At 39.6% G+C, this 17,049-nt stretch overlaps 1 protein-coding gene across 3 annotated transcripts in view; it reads right to left on the bottom strand.

The window, feature by feature from the left end:
- Window positions 1-17,049, bottom strand: part of SHTN1 (shootin 1) — a 93,655-nt gene that overhangs the window by 13,413 nt on the left and 63,193 nt on the right. For 2 of the 3 annotated variants that reach the window (XM_037904933.2, XM_043551619.1), the window contains 4 exons: window positions 15,515-15,617; window positions 11,775-11,857; window positions 9,109-9,218; window positions 3,749-3,802 (listed from right to left, as the gene is read on the bottom strand). In XM_037904933.2, the coding sequence (XP_037760861.1) occupies window positions 3,749-3,802; window positions 9,109-9,218; window positions 11,775-11,857; window positions 15,515-15,617 (350 nt within the window). Of the gene's footprint in view, window positions 1-2,888; window positions 2,977-3,748; window positions 3,803-9,108; window positions 9,219-11,774; window positions 11,858-15,514; window positions 15,618-17,049 lie in introns of those variants that run through there. The other variant, XM_043551620.1, reaches the window with a different exon arrangement.

Here is a 17,049-nt window from a genome sequence, read left to right as displayed (position 1 = left end):
ATCTGGTGGATTATTTCTAAAGCGCTATGTAAATGCTAAGTATAATTACCGGAACAAACCCAACTATTTACACAAATATTGGAATACTCCCCCTGTTAAAGCTGTGAGGATCTTAACAAGATTTTACAAGAGGAATATCTTGTTAGTAACAAACCTTCTCTATTAGCTGAAAGCCAAAGAAACACATTTAATTGACTCCTACAGTATGCTACCTTTTCTAAATGAAGTTTATTTATAGGTGACACACAGTGTCTTACAAATCAGTGTGCTAAACTGCCCTACTAATCAAGGTTACAACAGGTTCATTTAATTTACCAAAAGAAATACCCACTATGCTCATGCTGATCTCACAAATCCTTCAATGCCCACTAAAAACTCAAGTATTTTCATAGGCCTGGCTGTCTCTTTTGGTGGCAGAATCAGATCTCTGGTTACAGCTTCCTTTTAGCATACACAGAATACAGAGCAACGTCATCGCTGCCTCATATTGAGGCTAACACTTTTGTAGCCTCTGGCTTAGGTCAAAAGGCAGGGTCTGATTTTACAGCCCTCCTAAGAAAAAGTCTTCCTAAGCCGAAACCTCTAAAAATGCTGCCACTGGAATTTTAACTGGCACAAAGCATGCTCAGCATGCTCCTCCAGTCTGGCAGGAGTTACACTGCCACCTTGTCAAATACCAAATTGACTGTAAAATTGCCCTAAATGTTTATAAATGGAGCTCAAAATTTAGGACGTGTATTTATTGCTCTCTCTGAGCCTCACCATTGTTTGTGAGCCTTGTAAAGCCCGTTTGCTGGCAGTTGCAAAAAACACATTTAGAGACCCACACAGCAGGTTTTCAGCGGTGTATCCCAGCTCAACTCAGGCTAGGTCCAAAACGCGATGTCAAAAAAAATCTCAAGACTAATATTTAAAATAAAATAAAATAAAAAAACAAAAACAAAACAACCACCCCAACAACCTCCTTACGGACAGAATCTTTCATATGGTACATGGGCCTGATTCTCAGAAGTGGTGGATACACTCAAGGAGAGTTGTGAGTAATCATCTAATACACTAGGTTTACCTATGAGGATGTAAAGCTCATTTGAATGAAAGCAGCAAAATGCATTTATTCACTGCTGAACTGTGTTACTAAGTGGGAATTAGTTGTCAAAAATTATTATTAAAACACAGCAATCCAGCTTATTCCTCGCAATATTACACACATGTGACAAGAAATAAGGTTACAAGAACAAGTGTATTCTTTCCAGATGTTTATAACTACACCCCTCTCACTGTAGTATCTCAATGCCTCCCACAGAGTTAAAAAGAAATTCACCAACGGCAATGGCCTTAATTTTTTCCCTACTTCCTTCTGATGGAGTTTGGGGTACTCTCCCCGTTCCCCATTTCCTTCTTCTCTTCTCTTCCAAATTCCTTCTCTCTTTTTCCTCCTGATTGTCTTTACCTTCCTTTTGTTCCTCTTCTGGCTTCTCCCTCCTTTGCTAATTCTAGTTGTGTCTGTGAGAAAGCCAGGCCAAAAGAGTGAGTGTACAAAGTCCTTGAGACCTGTGGTCATACAGATATCCTCCTGTATGAATGCAAAATCTTGGACCTGTTGTCAGACAAGCCCGGTCTCGCATTGTCATGAGATTCACATTGAAGTTGATAACTTTATAGCATCTCACAATTCCTCCCAAAAGGCATCATGTATCCTTTTAAAGAGACATGGGTAGACAATTAGTCTTGCGGGAGTCCACAAGGGAATATTGTGGAAGTGGAGTTACCTGGCTCTAATCTCTGGGACAACATGACCAATATCATCTGTTTCTAGGCTCTGCATGGTGTAACTCATTGCTAACCAGTTGAGCTTATGGACCTTGAGTTGGTTGCTCGCTGGTCTGAGATAGCACACCACTGGTATCTTCAGCTCAATCCTATACACGGTCTTCTATGGATCAATTGCTCCATTGGCACTATTTTCTGATATGGTATTGCCTTCCTACAGAGTTCCAACACGTATGAGCAACTGTTACTTATTGTCTTGGCTTCCAGGAAAAGTCTGGACTCCAGAAGTGGTCTATTTCTTCAGAGAGTAATCAGTGAAGAGATACAAGATACAGTGTTGTACATGTACTCTCATGAACGGGGGCATTAGATTTGAAAATCAAACAGCAGCTTATAAGTCACAGAGGCAGCACTATTTCCAGGACTCCATCAAAACAGCTTTTCCCTCAATAAGTTAAAATATTTTACTTTGTAGCTATTCCGAAATTAACTGAGCTGGGGTATTATTAATGAGTAATATTCCTCAGCATTGTACTAATGTTACAGACCTAAAAGTAAACCAAATAACTGAGTTGCTTTCCTTGAACTCTGCAATTTACAGAATGAATATAAATGTGTTTATAACAATTATACCAAGGTCTGCATGGAATGCACAATTAGCACAGTAACAACAAACACGTAAGTATTTATTTCTTCCGTATCCACCCCCATGTTTGTCATCTGACTGTGCATAATGATTAGTCTCAAGAATAGACTAGAATTTAGTTTATATAACACCTCTCATACTCTAAATATCCTGAAGAGTTACAAAAGGCATTGAGCTAGATACTGACAGCACAGTGATCATCGGTCTCCTCTTGCTCAGATTGAAATCAATGGCAAAGGACACACTGAGTTCAGTCATGAAGAACCGGCCCTTGACAGCAAATGAAATAGTCATTACGTACACTGCAATAGTTGATTCGAAGCCTTGGACAACAGAAGTTAGCTCCTAACAGATGGAACGCTAGCCAGGACATCAGGGTGATCCTCCAGTCGCTTCACAAAGGTGCCACTGGATCTTTAACTTACAGTTAAAGAATAATTTCTGCCAAAGATGGACAGAACTACCTCCAGTTTAATATTACCCCAAGATTGCCACCCTTGCTGCAAATTCCCCTTTCTCAGCACATCACACTGCGGGGCTTGAACTCAAAATCTTCTGGACTAAAAGAGAGAGTAACCAGGTAAGCCAAAGATGGGAGGCATAAAACATCATTCTCTGTTTTAAAATAACATTGTAATGGCCCTTAACACTGCAGTAGCAACGCGGTCAGCTGTAGTATTTTGGACCATTGCTGTACAATACTATAGTATATATTAATAAAGGTTATGTAAATCCTAGCATTGATTGTTAGTAACTGCAACGTTGCCTATTGAGCATGTGTGCAATAATATTAACATATTATGGATAAAACCATGGGCTCACTGAAATCTATTGCAAAACTTCCATTGGCTTCAATGAGGATAGGACTTCACTCTATGCATGTGCTGAAGTGACACCTCAACTTTTAACTCTCAGGACTAGAGAAGCCAAGTAGGAGAAGCTATGCTGATTTGATTCTTAGTCAATACAATTTAAGCACCTTATTCAGGAGAAGCAGCTACTGAACATGTACAATGTACAGTGTAATTACATTACAAAACAGAAATAAACTGAGCACAGTTTGTTAAAGCTGAGCAAAATATCAAATATGACTGCTTCACTTAGTGACAATCAAATACATATATGTAACTATAGATATAAATTTTTATATATTTATATCAATAAATACAGATGGAGAGAGAAGAGTTCTGGGTCTTTAGCTATCTATTCAGATATCAAGAAAGAGGGAGTCAGAGAACTCTCTCTATGGCTCTATTTATATCCATCCATCCTCAAAAAGTCCTCTCATCTCCCACGAAAAGAGAGCAACAGAATTCAAACATGCATTCTTACCAGTATTCCCTTTAGTTCTTTCACTGCACTATCAGAGGCTTTTGGTGCTTCCGGCTGTAATTAAACAAAACACACACATCATCAAATCTGATTCTGCAAATACTGACTGTGGAAGACGTGTGTGCTTGTTTTGTATTGTATTTTAGGACAAACACCACATGAATCTGCAATTTGTTGGTAAGGCCTATGTAAATTTATTAACTCACCACCCCTCAATGGACAGCACTGGGATACCTAAAATGCTAGTACTTCTGAAAATATTCCAATGCTTGGAAAGATATTAACTAGGAATGAAGGAGAAAATTAAGCAACTTGAATTCTAGCAAGTGTACTTTAGTAAATTTAAATATTAATGTTTTAGCATAAAACTGTATTAAATACAAATGAATGCAACAGAACCAGGGAGTTCAAATAAAGTTCCCTTTTTACTACTGCTGACCTTGGTTCCCTACTTTGAGTGGCATCCCCACCTCTCCCATATCACTAGAGGCAGGACAGATGTGGAAGGGGACAGGTGAGGGGACATACCTTCAGCAGCCTCTTTCCCATCTCAGAATCCTCCTCCCAGTGAGGGTGTGGAGAAGGGAACATGGGAATTTAGAGACAGCTACTGTGAATGGCAACCAGGCAGCAATACAAGAAGGTGCAGGGGGAGTCTTCTTGGTCTGGCCTCTGTCCCATACTGTTCATATTAAGACAGACTATTGCTTATGTCACACCAGTGCCACATCATCATAGAACCCCTCCCTCGACAGCCACTTGCAATGTCCCCACCCTTTTCCAGGCTGTCTCATGCTGCCCTGGTGACAACTTTGGGTGCCATTATAGGAGTGGCTGGTGCTCAGCACCCTGCAGGATTGGGCCCAGTGCACTCATTGGGAGATGCGGCTTCCCTGCTCTTCTCAGGATCAGGCCTGCTGGGAAGCAGCAATAAAATGTCAGCTTTCATTCAGACACAGCAGAACAAAATCAGCAGGTTAGGGTCTATTGACTGAGTAGCATCTACCCCTTGAAATATTTCTGGAGTGTTAAGGTTTGGTTTTTTAAATTTTTTTTTTTTTTTACACAATAAATATTCATAAGGTTCTCTAGGATACTAATTTCGGCTCTTTTCCTTTCAAGGTGCATAAATCTGACTACCTTAATTATTTTAATCCCCTCAGCAAAATGGGAGCAAAGTGGAACAACAGATCCAACTGCTATCCAATGCAGGGGCCCAAGCATACCTCTACATACAGGTCTGACAGAGGGCTCATTATCCTGTAACTCATATCAGTCCTGACACCACCTCTTTTGTCACTGACTCTGGCAGACCAGGTGCCAGCTCATGCCAAGGCCCGTAGGTCTCAGTGAACACTGAGAACTGCATAGCTGGAAACCAGTATGGCTCACCTGCGTATTAGCATTGTTAAAACAGATGTTACTTTTATAAAAATGTGTTTAGACTTTATTCAATGCTCATAGAATACTGGATGTATTGATCTCACTTATAACATCTGTATCCCATGGTATAAAGTTATATCAAGTGTTCGTATTATACATCTCCGTAACTGGGTAACTAACCAAACAGGAAAGGAGCATTAATTAAATGTAAAATGCTGGTCCCGCACACAAGAAGCCCCACTGAAACCAAATGAGCCACTGTGAAATAAAGACTTTGCTGATTGCCCCACACACACCCATGAAGAGGAGAGAGGTGCAAATACTTGTCCCATGAGTTTGAACTCTGGGGGCAGGAAATAAAAATCCCTGGCCAGAAGGAACTGTATCACTATGCTGCTTGGAATTTGGAGATTGAAAGGGAGCCCCAAACTGCTAAGCTTGAGTTAGCACTAAAGGACATAGAAAACTTGCATATCGCAGCAGCTTCCATGATGTTCTGGAACCTAAAACTGTAACTCATTATGTTTACCTGCTTTAACCTTGTAAATGACTCATTTCTTTTTCTTTGTTAATAAATATTTAGTTAGTTTATTATAGGATTGGCTACAAGCATTGTGTTTGGTGTAAGGTCTAAGATGCAATTGACCTAGGATAAGTGACTGGTCCTTTGGGACTGGGAGTAACCGGAATATTGAGATTTTTGGTGTAAGGGACCATATCTCAGAAAGGCAAGTTTGCTTGGGTGGCAAGATAGACCAGAGTACCCAAGGGGACTTTCTGTCACTGCATTGTTAGACTGTTATAGTGCTTGAAGAATTAACATCTGTTACTTGGTTGGTGAAATCTATGTATAGGACTCACTACCAATTTGGGATTTATGCCTTGCTTCTTGACAGTCTGCCCTGAGATTGACTCCAGACAGCTTGACAGTCATAATATGTATCCAAAAGATATCTTGTAAGGTATTATATGTAAACTGGTGATGTGCTGGTCAGGAATACATTGCATGTACATAATCCATACATGATTCTCTTTGAGATATGTATGTGTGCTGGGAATATGTTCTTAAAATGTGTTTGAGAGACAGTGCATAAATCATGCTGGCCCAAGACAAAGGACTGTGGATTTACCTGTCTCACGGGCTTGATTACAGGCAGAAGATGATGAAAGTATATTTACATATAAGTTAAACTAAGCAATCATGCTAACAAGCAGCAGAGGAAATTTATAAGCACTCTGGGGCACGGAGTCTATACTCCCAGCAAGTCTTCCTGGCTCTTGAGGCAAGGAAATATAAAGAGGAACAAAAAGACATTTTAGTTATCCATCACATAGGGGATAAATGGGACAGCACCTTTTGATTCTATGAATGTTGAATCCTCTAATCTGGAGGGCTGAAGATGCTGGTAACCTGACGTGACTAAGAAAACTGCTTAGGCAAAGATTGTAACTTGCTAAGATTAAGATTTAGCCACTAGAAAGTGTGTTTTGTTAGCAAGAGAAAGAAGAGAGAGATATAGTTACTAAGTATCACTTAAATCTCTGTTCTTTGTAAATAAACTTCTTTGTTTCACTATAAACCATCTGAGTGCTCTTATATTGAAGAGAAGAGTGAGTCCTCAGCTAGCCTAACAGGCTAGTGTGTGCACTGTGTCTTTGGAGGCAAACTTGAGTGTGAGCATCCAGGGAGAGGGACTGGACATCTCTGGGGACCTGAGGAACTGGAGTTCACTGATAGTTACCTGCAAGGCAAGGATGGCAGAGTATCGAGGGGTTTGCTTATGAGGCAGACAGAGTGGCGTGGCAGGGAATTGACACACAGTCTAAGCTCCAGCAAAGCTCTCCCTTGTTGAGGCAGAGGGGTAACACAGAGGCTCATGGTTCTGGGTGCCCTGAGGAAAGTGTCACAGGGTTCCTCAAACCCCATAAAGGGGCAGCAGGGCCGCAGCCAAGCAGGGAGCTTGATCTGCATTGGTGATGGGTGTGGGCTCAGACAGCTTCCTTCGAGGCTCTAACAGCTCCTGTGCCTTCAGACATCACTGTCTTGGTTACACCTAGGTAATGCTTCCATGCTTTTCTTTACAACATGAAGATTAGAAATATAATTTCTTTTAATGAAAGCTGGAATTCTGATGTCACCAGAAAACTCTCTGAGCTAAGGCGGGAGGTAAGAACTTGAAGGATCTGGGCCTTTATCTTAATGAACATTCTGAGGTCTGATCATCCTGCAAACACTTATGGCCACAAAGAACTTCTCACATTAGTAGTCCCACTGCGTTCCAAGTTACTCATTTGCATAAGTGCAGAATTGTCAACCCAATTATTCAAAAATCACAAGTAAGGTCTTAAAAAAAAATCATGAGAGATCTTTTTAAAATGTTTGGCTTAAAAATACTGGAGGCATCTTGGATGCATTGTATTTGTCATCTAGTTTCTGAGCTTCTCCGTTTCACTTGGGATTATATTTTCAAGGTCACCTCCACAACCATAAGGATTAGAAATGTACTTTCTAAAAAAACCCAAAACAAAACATCAGAGTCTCACATAATCACATGACTCTGGGAGCTGCAGCTTTACGAAAAAACACCAAGAATCACATGAACTGTGACAAAATCACAAGAGCTGGCAAGACTCAGCATTTCTAGGATCAAACTTTCACTGTGGTGAAAAAGCTTTACTTTTTGGCACAGGGCTAATTTTCATTTATTTTCTTAAGATAATTGCTACTTTAATCAAGAGAAGATTTACTTAGCTTAAATATAAACACTTCAAAACCACTATCCCATTATCTTACTTTTGTGTATAGGCTATTTCAAGCTTTTATGCAGACATTAAACAACACTTTGCTGCAGGCAGGTTCACACATTACTGCTGTGTCTTGCATAAGGGGAAAGAAAAGAAATACTGATGAGATGGAAAGTACATGAGTCTGTGTTGTTTAAGGATCAAGTCTTTTGGAACGTTCCCTTTAAATAATCCAATCACATTCCTTTTCAGATTGTTACTTTTGTTCAGTTTCTTAATAGTTATGTTTGCTTAGGATTTCTAAAAGCGTGGCCTCTATTGTATTGTTAGGCTTGAGAAGGTGCTCTCTTTTAGTTTCTCTCTGTATCAAGGCAAATGCACCCGAGACCTTTCTTGATACTTCACATACCAAAAAGACATTATGAATTTGAGAAAGTTCAAAGACGATCAACAAAAATCATTTAGGGGCTGGAGGAATAACATGAAGATAAAAATAGTACAATATTTATAGCTGGATTACATGACAACTAAGGCCTCTATCTTCAAAAGTGACTCATGATTTTGGGTGCTCAATTAGGGAACCTAGCAACTGAGGCACACAAAAGTAACTAGTCACTTTTGAAAACTCAGGCTTGAGTGTGTACATGTGTACACCTGGGCACAAAGGGAGGCATAGCAAGCGTATAACAACATTTGAAGACTATCGGGGGGGGGGGGGGGGGGGGGGAAGAGCGGGAAGAATTCATAAACTTGAGGTCTGGGGGGAAATAGGCTTTCTAAGGAACTGAGCCGTTGCCTGAGTCATTTGAAACTGCACTAGACAAAACTCTGGAGAATAAACTGTCAGAGCAAATCTTGCACTAGCAGGGAGATGAATGAAATGACAAAGGAGCTATTCCATCTTTAATTTCTGTGATTCAGGAATAGCTCTTTTAGATTTACTTTTTAAAAACATCTTGTTTGGGAATCACTGCCTTATTTTTGTACCTTCTCTCAACTATTTTCTCCTCCTTCCATCTTTTAGGCTGAATGGTGTATAGTCCAACAATTAAACCCACAACTTTACGTTATTCTAGTCAAACAAGCAGCAAAAGAAAAGGAACCCCCCCAAATTGTGCTCTGATGAATGTATTATGGTACATTTAATTTGTTTGCAGCATACATTACAGTACCAGGCTTCCCCCAGTGTAAGACTAAACACACAAAGAAATCAGTGTATAATTATTCCAAACCTTTGTCTTAGGTCTGCTTGACTGATTAACTGGCCTTAGGTGAACTCCCTTTTTAATTCTATCCATCATTTCTTCAACTGCTTGTCTCTTCAGGTCTCCTACTTCTTCCCCTGTTCATAAGGCATAGATCGTGTCAGGTTAAAGATACTAGATATTAGAAAGAAACATCAAGAAAACACTCATTTTAAAGAGATATATTATAAAAAAGAGTAACATTCACAGCATGCTGCAAGTTATAAATAGTTAGTAATTTAGTCACAAAAATCAACGATCAAGCAACAATTAACGTACGATGCAGATAGCTGTATAACTGAAAAAATTCCTCATGTCAATGTGAGCAGGTGGAATATATACGCACTATATATAATCCAAACTTGCATCCTTCTTCAGTTTGGCTGTATTATTAATGGAAATGAAAACTACATTTAAACATAAGCCTTGTTTTTAACTCAAATCTTGGCTGTTCATGGGGTTTTCCCACAGGACCTCCTCTGTCACAGCCCCTAGCTCCCCCTGCCCCAGAGAGGCACCCCTTACATCACTTTAAGGTATGTCCAGATGGAGATAACATGATCCACATGCTAGCAGAACTCAGAAGAATCTACTTTGTATCTTTTTACAGAGTTGTAGCACCTGGATTTAGGGTGATTCAGGAACCTCACAATCATATGCAGGATCCTACAGACAGTTCCTCAGTTGGTGTAAATGGTTACAGCCCCATTGTCTTCAACTGAACTATGACAATTTACACAAAGTTGATGATCTGGCCCTCAACCTTTCCATCCTGCTATAGTCAGATCATTATTATTTATTATTTGTATTATCATAGCACCTAGGAGCCCCAGTCATGGACTAGGACCCATTGTGATAGGTGCTGTACAAACAGAAGAAAAAGACAGTGCAGTATATAAATGCAGACCTGGAACCAGGGGCCTGATCCTGAGCAGTTGGAGTTGCATGTCTTCAGACCCCAAGAAATTAGCAACCCTGGTTAAATCAGGAGGTCAGATTCTGATCTCACTTAAACCACTGTAAATGGAAACAATCCCATTGGCTTCATTAGAGTTGGTCAAGACGGTCAAGTCAATGATGCCTACAGATGAGGCAGTATCAAGGCCCTGATTCAGCAAGGTACTTAAGCACATGTTTAACTTAAGCAATGGGGCTATTCAGTGTGCTAAAAGTTACGGGCATGCTTAAGAATCTTGTGAATCCGTGCCCAAAAGTCTAAAAGAAAAAAAAAATAGAACTATGTGGCATTGATATAAAACTGAAAAACCTAAATACCACCAAGCGATCTGGCTTCCAAGAGACCCAACAGCAGACCTGTGAAATGTTCAAGTAAAACTGAAAATCCTATCCGATGAATTTGAGCTTTTCATACTAGCATATTGATGCACTAGAAGACATGACTAAAACCATGTAGTTGCACCATACAAAAAAGGCCAACCTAACTGAGAGAGACAGATGGAGAAATATAGTCAACACTATTAAAATCTGCTGTAGTGCCTAATATACAGGCATTTAAAGTAGACCCTCTCTCCTGGTAACACTGAAGATCCACAGAAGTGCAGTTCCTATACTGTATATCAATTTAATGCCAGGCTTTAATTTCCCAAACAGTCTGTTTCAAATGTAAAAGCTTAACTGGCTGTGAGAAATAGGAACCACTCATTGTAAGTCCTTAACAAGGGTCAAAATAAGCCTGAAGTTAGATACAGTAACCAGAGCAAGAGAGACCTTTTCTATTCTTTTTTATGACCACTCAACCATTAAGGGAAGAAGCAATTTATGTGTGATTGAAGAAAGATCAGAACTGTTAAAAAGTTTACTAATAAATAATGGAAGAATGGGGTGTACTATTCACAGTATTTCCTGCAATCACAGCTGGTAACAGTCAACGAAAAGGTATAATCAAAACATCTAAAATGCTTGAAGTTAAAAAAACATGATAAATGAAGACAACATAGGTCGAGCATTATTGAACAGTTGCTGGAAAATAAGATTAGCTCTTTATAAGATATACAGCTAAAAGGTCATTTCTCTACTAGTAACTGGACCAAGATCACCAATCTCATTTTTCATGGGCTGGTAAACAGCTAACATCCACAGACTTCCTGTATGACCTTGGCCAAATCACTTAAAGGCTCTGCGCCTCAGTTACCGCATCTGTAAAATGAGAACAATACAACTTCCTTACTCTCACTCTGTCTTGTCTATTTAGGCCACATTCCTGCAGACCATTACACACAATGGGAAAACAGTAACAATCCTGCAAATAATTACCTATGCACTTTCTTTATGTGCACAAGGATTAATGGGACTACTCACCTGCATAAAGTTAAGCTTGGGTGTAACTGTTTACAGGACTGGGGTCTTATAATGTATGTTCTTCAGGGCAGACACAATCTCTTACTATGCGTATGCACAGCACTTTGCACATTTGGTCCTCCATGTGCCGCTATCCTATTACTACGAATGGATGGTAACCATCATTAGTCTTTACGAACCTGTTTTGCATTAAAACTGGTGCCAGAGGCGAATGCTTCCAAAATGGACGGGTTGTTGAAAACTATTATTTTTAATTATTCTTTTTAATTTCACACAAATATTGTTTGGATTTTCTAACAAGTTACCCACATTGCTTGAAATAGGCTGAGCCATACCTGATTCTTGCTGAGGAGCTCTCTCTTTTTTGCTCACACTGCTGCTAGGATGAGACTTCTTACGAATCATGGACATAAGGGACCTTTTCAGGACAATTAAAATGAAGATAGTCACACTGCTTTCTCTTATGAGCAACATCTATACTTTTAACATTGACCCTGAACGTAAGTCATATATTGTAAAACGAGCCAGCATTGAATGCTTGCTTCACTGATTTATAGTTCTCCTATTTACAAAAGAGGTGTTAATCATTTCCATGCAGAGGCAGAGGTGAAGCACCCCTAAAAATACAAAGATATTATTTACTTTTCTTTTATTGTTGCCAGGCATCATGCAGAACACTTAAGATCAGAGTATTAAAAGGTACCATGGCATTGTGACACGTAACAAATTAAAGCCCTCCCGCACAGCAAAAAAAAATGAATTGCACATATTAATGGCAAGCATTATTCTCTAGAGGACATTGCTAGAGGGTGATCATATCACTCCCTCATTTTCCAATGAATATCTGTTAGCCTACATTTACCAGATCAAAAGAAAAAGCAGAGCCTATGCCTTCTATTCAAAATAAATAAATAAATACCCCACCATGATATGCACTGTGAAATAGATACCTTACGGCTAAGTATGCCACCAGAATTTAGGGGTTATTTTTAAAATGAAGGTTTACAAAACTTATGACCAACAGAAGTGTTTAATTCCATTGATTAGAAAAAACATAAAACATTCCTCTGTAGTGTTTGCAAAACAAGCATTTCACAATTATGCTAATACATGAAACCTAAAAGTGAAAAAACTAGAAACTGACCAGAAACAGAATGTGAAACTGACCAGTCTATTTTCATTGTCCAGATTGAAAGAGAAATGCAAAAAGGAAACAGCCACCCTATACACTTCAGAGAAAATTATCTCTTTAATACTCTTTCAGTTTTAGTTTAAGTTATTAACACCACAAACAATTTTAAAAGTAAAATTCCATCTTTAACTTGGCAATGTTCCCTTTTACCAAAAACACTGTAGAGATGTTTACACTGTTACATAATCTTCTATGGCTAAATTTTATCAGTATATTCCTCATATACTATGAGAAAACATCCCGAGAATGCTTCAGAATAACATTTTTTTCCAGTCAAGGAGACAGCCAGACAAAAAAAATACAGTTTCATTAAATAATATTGATTCCTTATTAAGGTAAAATAATTTACATCTGGTTCATGTCAAGTTTTGAAATACCCATTTATATTTTAATAATCATAAGTTGATGATGAATACTCTACTTATACTTACATTGTTGTTGCTGTCTTTCTTTGAACTACCTGTCATGGCAGCTGTAGTGTGCGTGCATGTATAAAATTAAAAATAAACTTCTGAAAAGAACCCACTTACTGCCCCATTTGTCATTACGGATTTTTTTTTCTGGCAATCTGGGCTGTTACATAATATGCAAGTTCTTTTGGTTCTACAGACAGTAGACGATACACTTAAGATGAAATAGACTGTCTGCAATCATTCCTGTTTAATTGTTCATAGCCTTCACAAAAAGAATCTATGCCACAATTTAGCTACTTCCAACGTTAAGACACTCTTCAGTGTTTCTCTCATCATTAATTCCAAGGTCTAGGCTTGAAATTTTCCATACCATCTCAGATCATTACACCTTATTGAAAAGAAAAGAACCAAACTAAAGATCCAGAAACCTGTCCTAGAATAATGATGTATTTAACTCCCAACTTTTAAAGCAATCCATAAAATATGTCCTGCAAAGGTAGCTGTGTACGACAGTTACTCTGCACTTTTGAAATTCCTTCATCCGAGTTTCAGATCACATGTAAAAGTTACTCTGCTTTAGCTACTTCAGGCATTTAAATAGATTGTGTCATCCACCCTGATTAGCTATGGACTTTGTCTGTCAAGAGGTGCAGTTCTGTTCCTGGCATGGGAGGAATTTACTTACTAAACATTCTATTCAAATGTGTATATAACTGTAATGGAAGTGAATAAAGTAGGTGGTATTGTGTAAAAGAATTAAACAAGTGACTTGAGCTAATGAAAGGTAAAAGCAGCTAGAGTCGAAATACGGCTGTTCAAAAGTATATTTTACAGAATCAGCTAAACAATGACAGAACAGGTTGAATTTTCATTGCTAAGCATTGGAATTTTTGTACATTATTCCAATAACTTAACAAGATTTGCAGATGTGCAGTATGACAGAAAATTTCATTCTTAATCTATTAACAGCAAAAAGCAAAGGCCAAGATTTTCAAAAATGTGTCTGAAGTATGACTTCACTGGCAGATGGCAAGTGCTCTACAGTTTTGAAAAATCAAGCCACTTACTCGGGTGTCTAATTGTAGGCATCTAGGCTGAGATTTTCACAGGAGTCTGAGTTGAGCAATCCAGCAAAGCACTGGAGCACATACTTAACTTTAAGCATGTGAATAGTCTTAATATAGGCCTCTTCAAGCACTTAAAAGATCACGCAGTTCAGTGCTTTGCTGGATTTGGTGCCTCACCTATCAGTAAATTTCAGTGGGATTTGGGTGCCACTATGAAAAACTTGTCTAATCTGTTGGATGCTGAGAAGGCTGATTATCCTACCTAAAACCTGGGATCCCACAAATTTAGCTATTTCCATCATCCACACTGGATGGAGAGGCAGACAAACCAAACCCAGCCCTTTTGCTTGCAGAGGATACCCTAACAGCAGTGATTCAGATACGCACTTCTCTAGGTCACAAAGGAGTCTAACTACAGCTATCAGATAAACAGGAAGAACAACCTTTCAAATTCAGATCAAAGAGGTAGAATCATAGAATCACAGAATATCAGGGTTGGAAGGGACCTCAGGACGTCATCTAGTCAAACCCCCTGCTCAAAGCAGGACCAATCCCCAACTAAATCATCCCAGCCAGGGCTTTGTCAAGCCTGACCTTAAAAACTTCTAAGGAAGGAGATTCCACCACCTCCCTAGATAACGCATTCCAGTGTTTCACCACCCTCCTAGTGAAAGTTTTTCCTAATATCCAACCTAAACCTCCCCCACGGCAAATTGAGACCATTACTCCTCGTTCTGTCATCTGCTACCACTGAGAACAGTCTAGATCCATCCTCTTTGGAACCCCCTTTCAGGTAGTTGAAAGCAGCTATCAAATCCCCCCTCATTCTTCTCTTCCGCAGACTAAACAATCCCAGTTCCCTCAGCCTCTCCTCATAAGTCATGTGTTCCAGTCCCCTAATCATTTTTGTTGCCCTCCGCTGGACTCTTTCCAATTTTTCCACATCCTTCTTGTAGTGTGGGGCCCAAAACTGGACACAGTACTCCAGATGAGGCCTCACCAAGGTCGGATAGAAGGGAACGATCACCTCCCTCGATCTGCTGGCAATGCCCCTACTTATACATCCCAAAATGCCATCGGCCTTCTTGGAAACAAGGGCACACTGTTGACTCATATCTAGCTTCTCGTCCATTGTAACCCCTAGGTCCTTTTCTGCAGAACTGCCACCTAGCCATTTGGTCCCTAGTCTGTAGTGGTGCATGGGATTCTTCCGTCCTAAGTGCAGGACTCTGCACTTGTCCTTGTTGAACCTCATCAGATTTCTTTTGGCTCAATGCTCTAATTTGTCTAGGGCCCTCTGTATCCTATCCCTACCCTCCAGCGTACCCCTCCTTCCCTCAAAATCACTGTCTAATCTAAACAGGCCACTGAACTTGAGTACTTCTTGGAGGACGAACACTTACCGAATTGGATTGGGAGGGGGAGGAGGAAGCGGAGGTGGCGGTGGGGGCGGTGGCGGCGGTGCTGGATTTTCTGACCTGTGTATTCGTTTCTGGAGTTCATCAACTGCATGAGAGCAACAGAAAAGCAGAATGAGTTCTCAGCAAAAGCAGTTCCCCATCTGCTAGTGGGTGATTTGAAACCAGAGTCCTAAACAGAAGTTCTGCCTGTAAAGGAAGCCACTGATTCATTCAAAAGCAAAATGGCAGCACTTCTCAATGGCTGACCTGCTATCACACTGGGTTAGTGGTAGTTTTTGCACTCATCTTCACCAAGAACACTGATCTAGCTGCATACAATTTCTACAATCAAGGCAACTTCTGAGAATTGAATGCCTAGCTGCATATTATTAAACTCTTCATACACAGTGATTGGAGCCTTAAGGAGAAACCAGAGTGACTGCTACATTTCCTAGTTGTGAAAGGGACATCACATCAACTGGAAATCTAGTCAATTTAAAAAAAAAAATCATTTCGGTTTCTACTCTTTACCCTGCGTCGCTTTGATCATTTTTTGCAGGTTTACAGTCATGTTCTTTAAAACAGGTTTTTCTCTTCTGTTGCTGTGTGAGAGATCTACACAATCAATGGGGAAAGCTACCCCAGTACAAAGGGGAGACAGTGAAAGAGACTATATATAAGTGCTGTCAAGTGAACTTAGTGTGTGGGGGGGGAAAAGAGGAAAAATATATTTTTCTCTAATGTCATTTAGTTACAATAAATCTTAGCAGCTGCTTCTAAGTATAGAGGGAATTTCAGACAGATGGATTGGGTGGGACTCCCAAAGTGGATCCTCAATTCCTATTAATTATAAATTAATTACATTTTAAATTTAAATCCCTTACGTGGCTTTACAAACCCATCTGAGATTCTTATGCTGATGGTGCCCTTTTTAATAATAAAATATGTAAAAGGGAAAAGGAGTACTGTGAATGCACATTCAAATCCACTTTGTGCTTTATGTAAATGAGTGATGTGAGGTTTAAAGAATCTCTGTATAGCCATTCATAAAGAATCCACTATCACACAGAACAGCACCCGCATATCTTTACTGAAAATCCGGTGCAATATTCACCACACCAAACAATTTTCTCCAACACTAAAGACTATTCAAATGACTTCAACATGTATTTCCAGGTAAGCCTGGGCTTGAGCTTCTGATTCAGGAAAGCAGTTAGGCCTGAATATGGATGGACTTCAGCATGTTTTTAAGGGCTTTTCTGAATCAGAGCCTGAGTTATGGGTTCCCCATAGAATCACAGCAATATAGGACTGGAAGGGACCTCAAGAAGTCATCAAATCCAGACACCTGCTCCATTGCAGGACCAAGTAAATCTAGGCCATGCCTGACAGGTGTTTGTCCAACCTGCTCCTAAAAATCTCCAACGATGGGGATTCCACAACCTCCTTTTGAAGCCTATTCCAGAGCTTAACTACCTTTATATATACCCTTTTCCTAATATCTAACCAAAATTTCCCTTGCTGATGATTAAGTCCAT

This window comes from Chelonia mydas, chromosome 7 (assembly GCF_015237465.2).
Source record: "Chelonia mydas isolate rCheMyd1 chromosome 7, rCheMyd1.pri.v2, whole genome shotgun sequence".
Classification (NCBI taxonomy): domain Eukaryota; kingdom Metazoa; phylum Chordata; order Testudines; family Cheloniidae; genus Chelonia; species Chelonia mydas.
The sequence above is the reverse complement of the archived record's forward strand: the minus strand, read 5'-3'. Positions and strand labels throughout refer to the sequence as shown.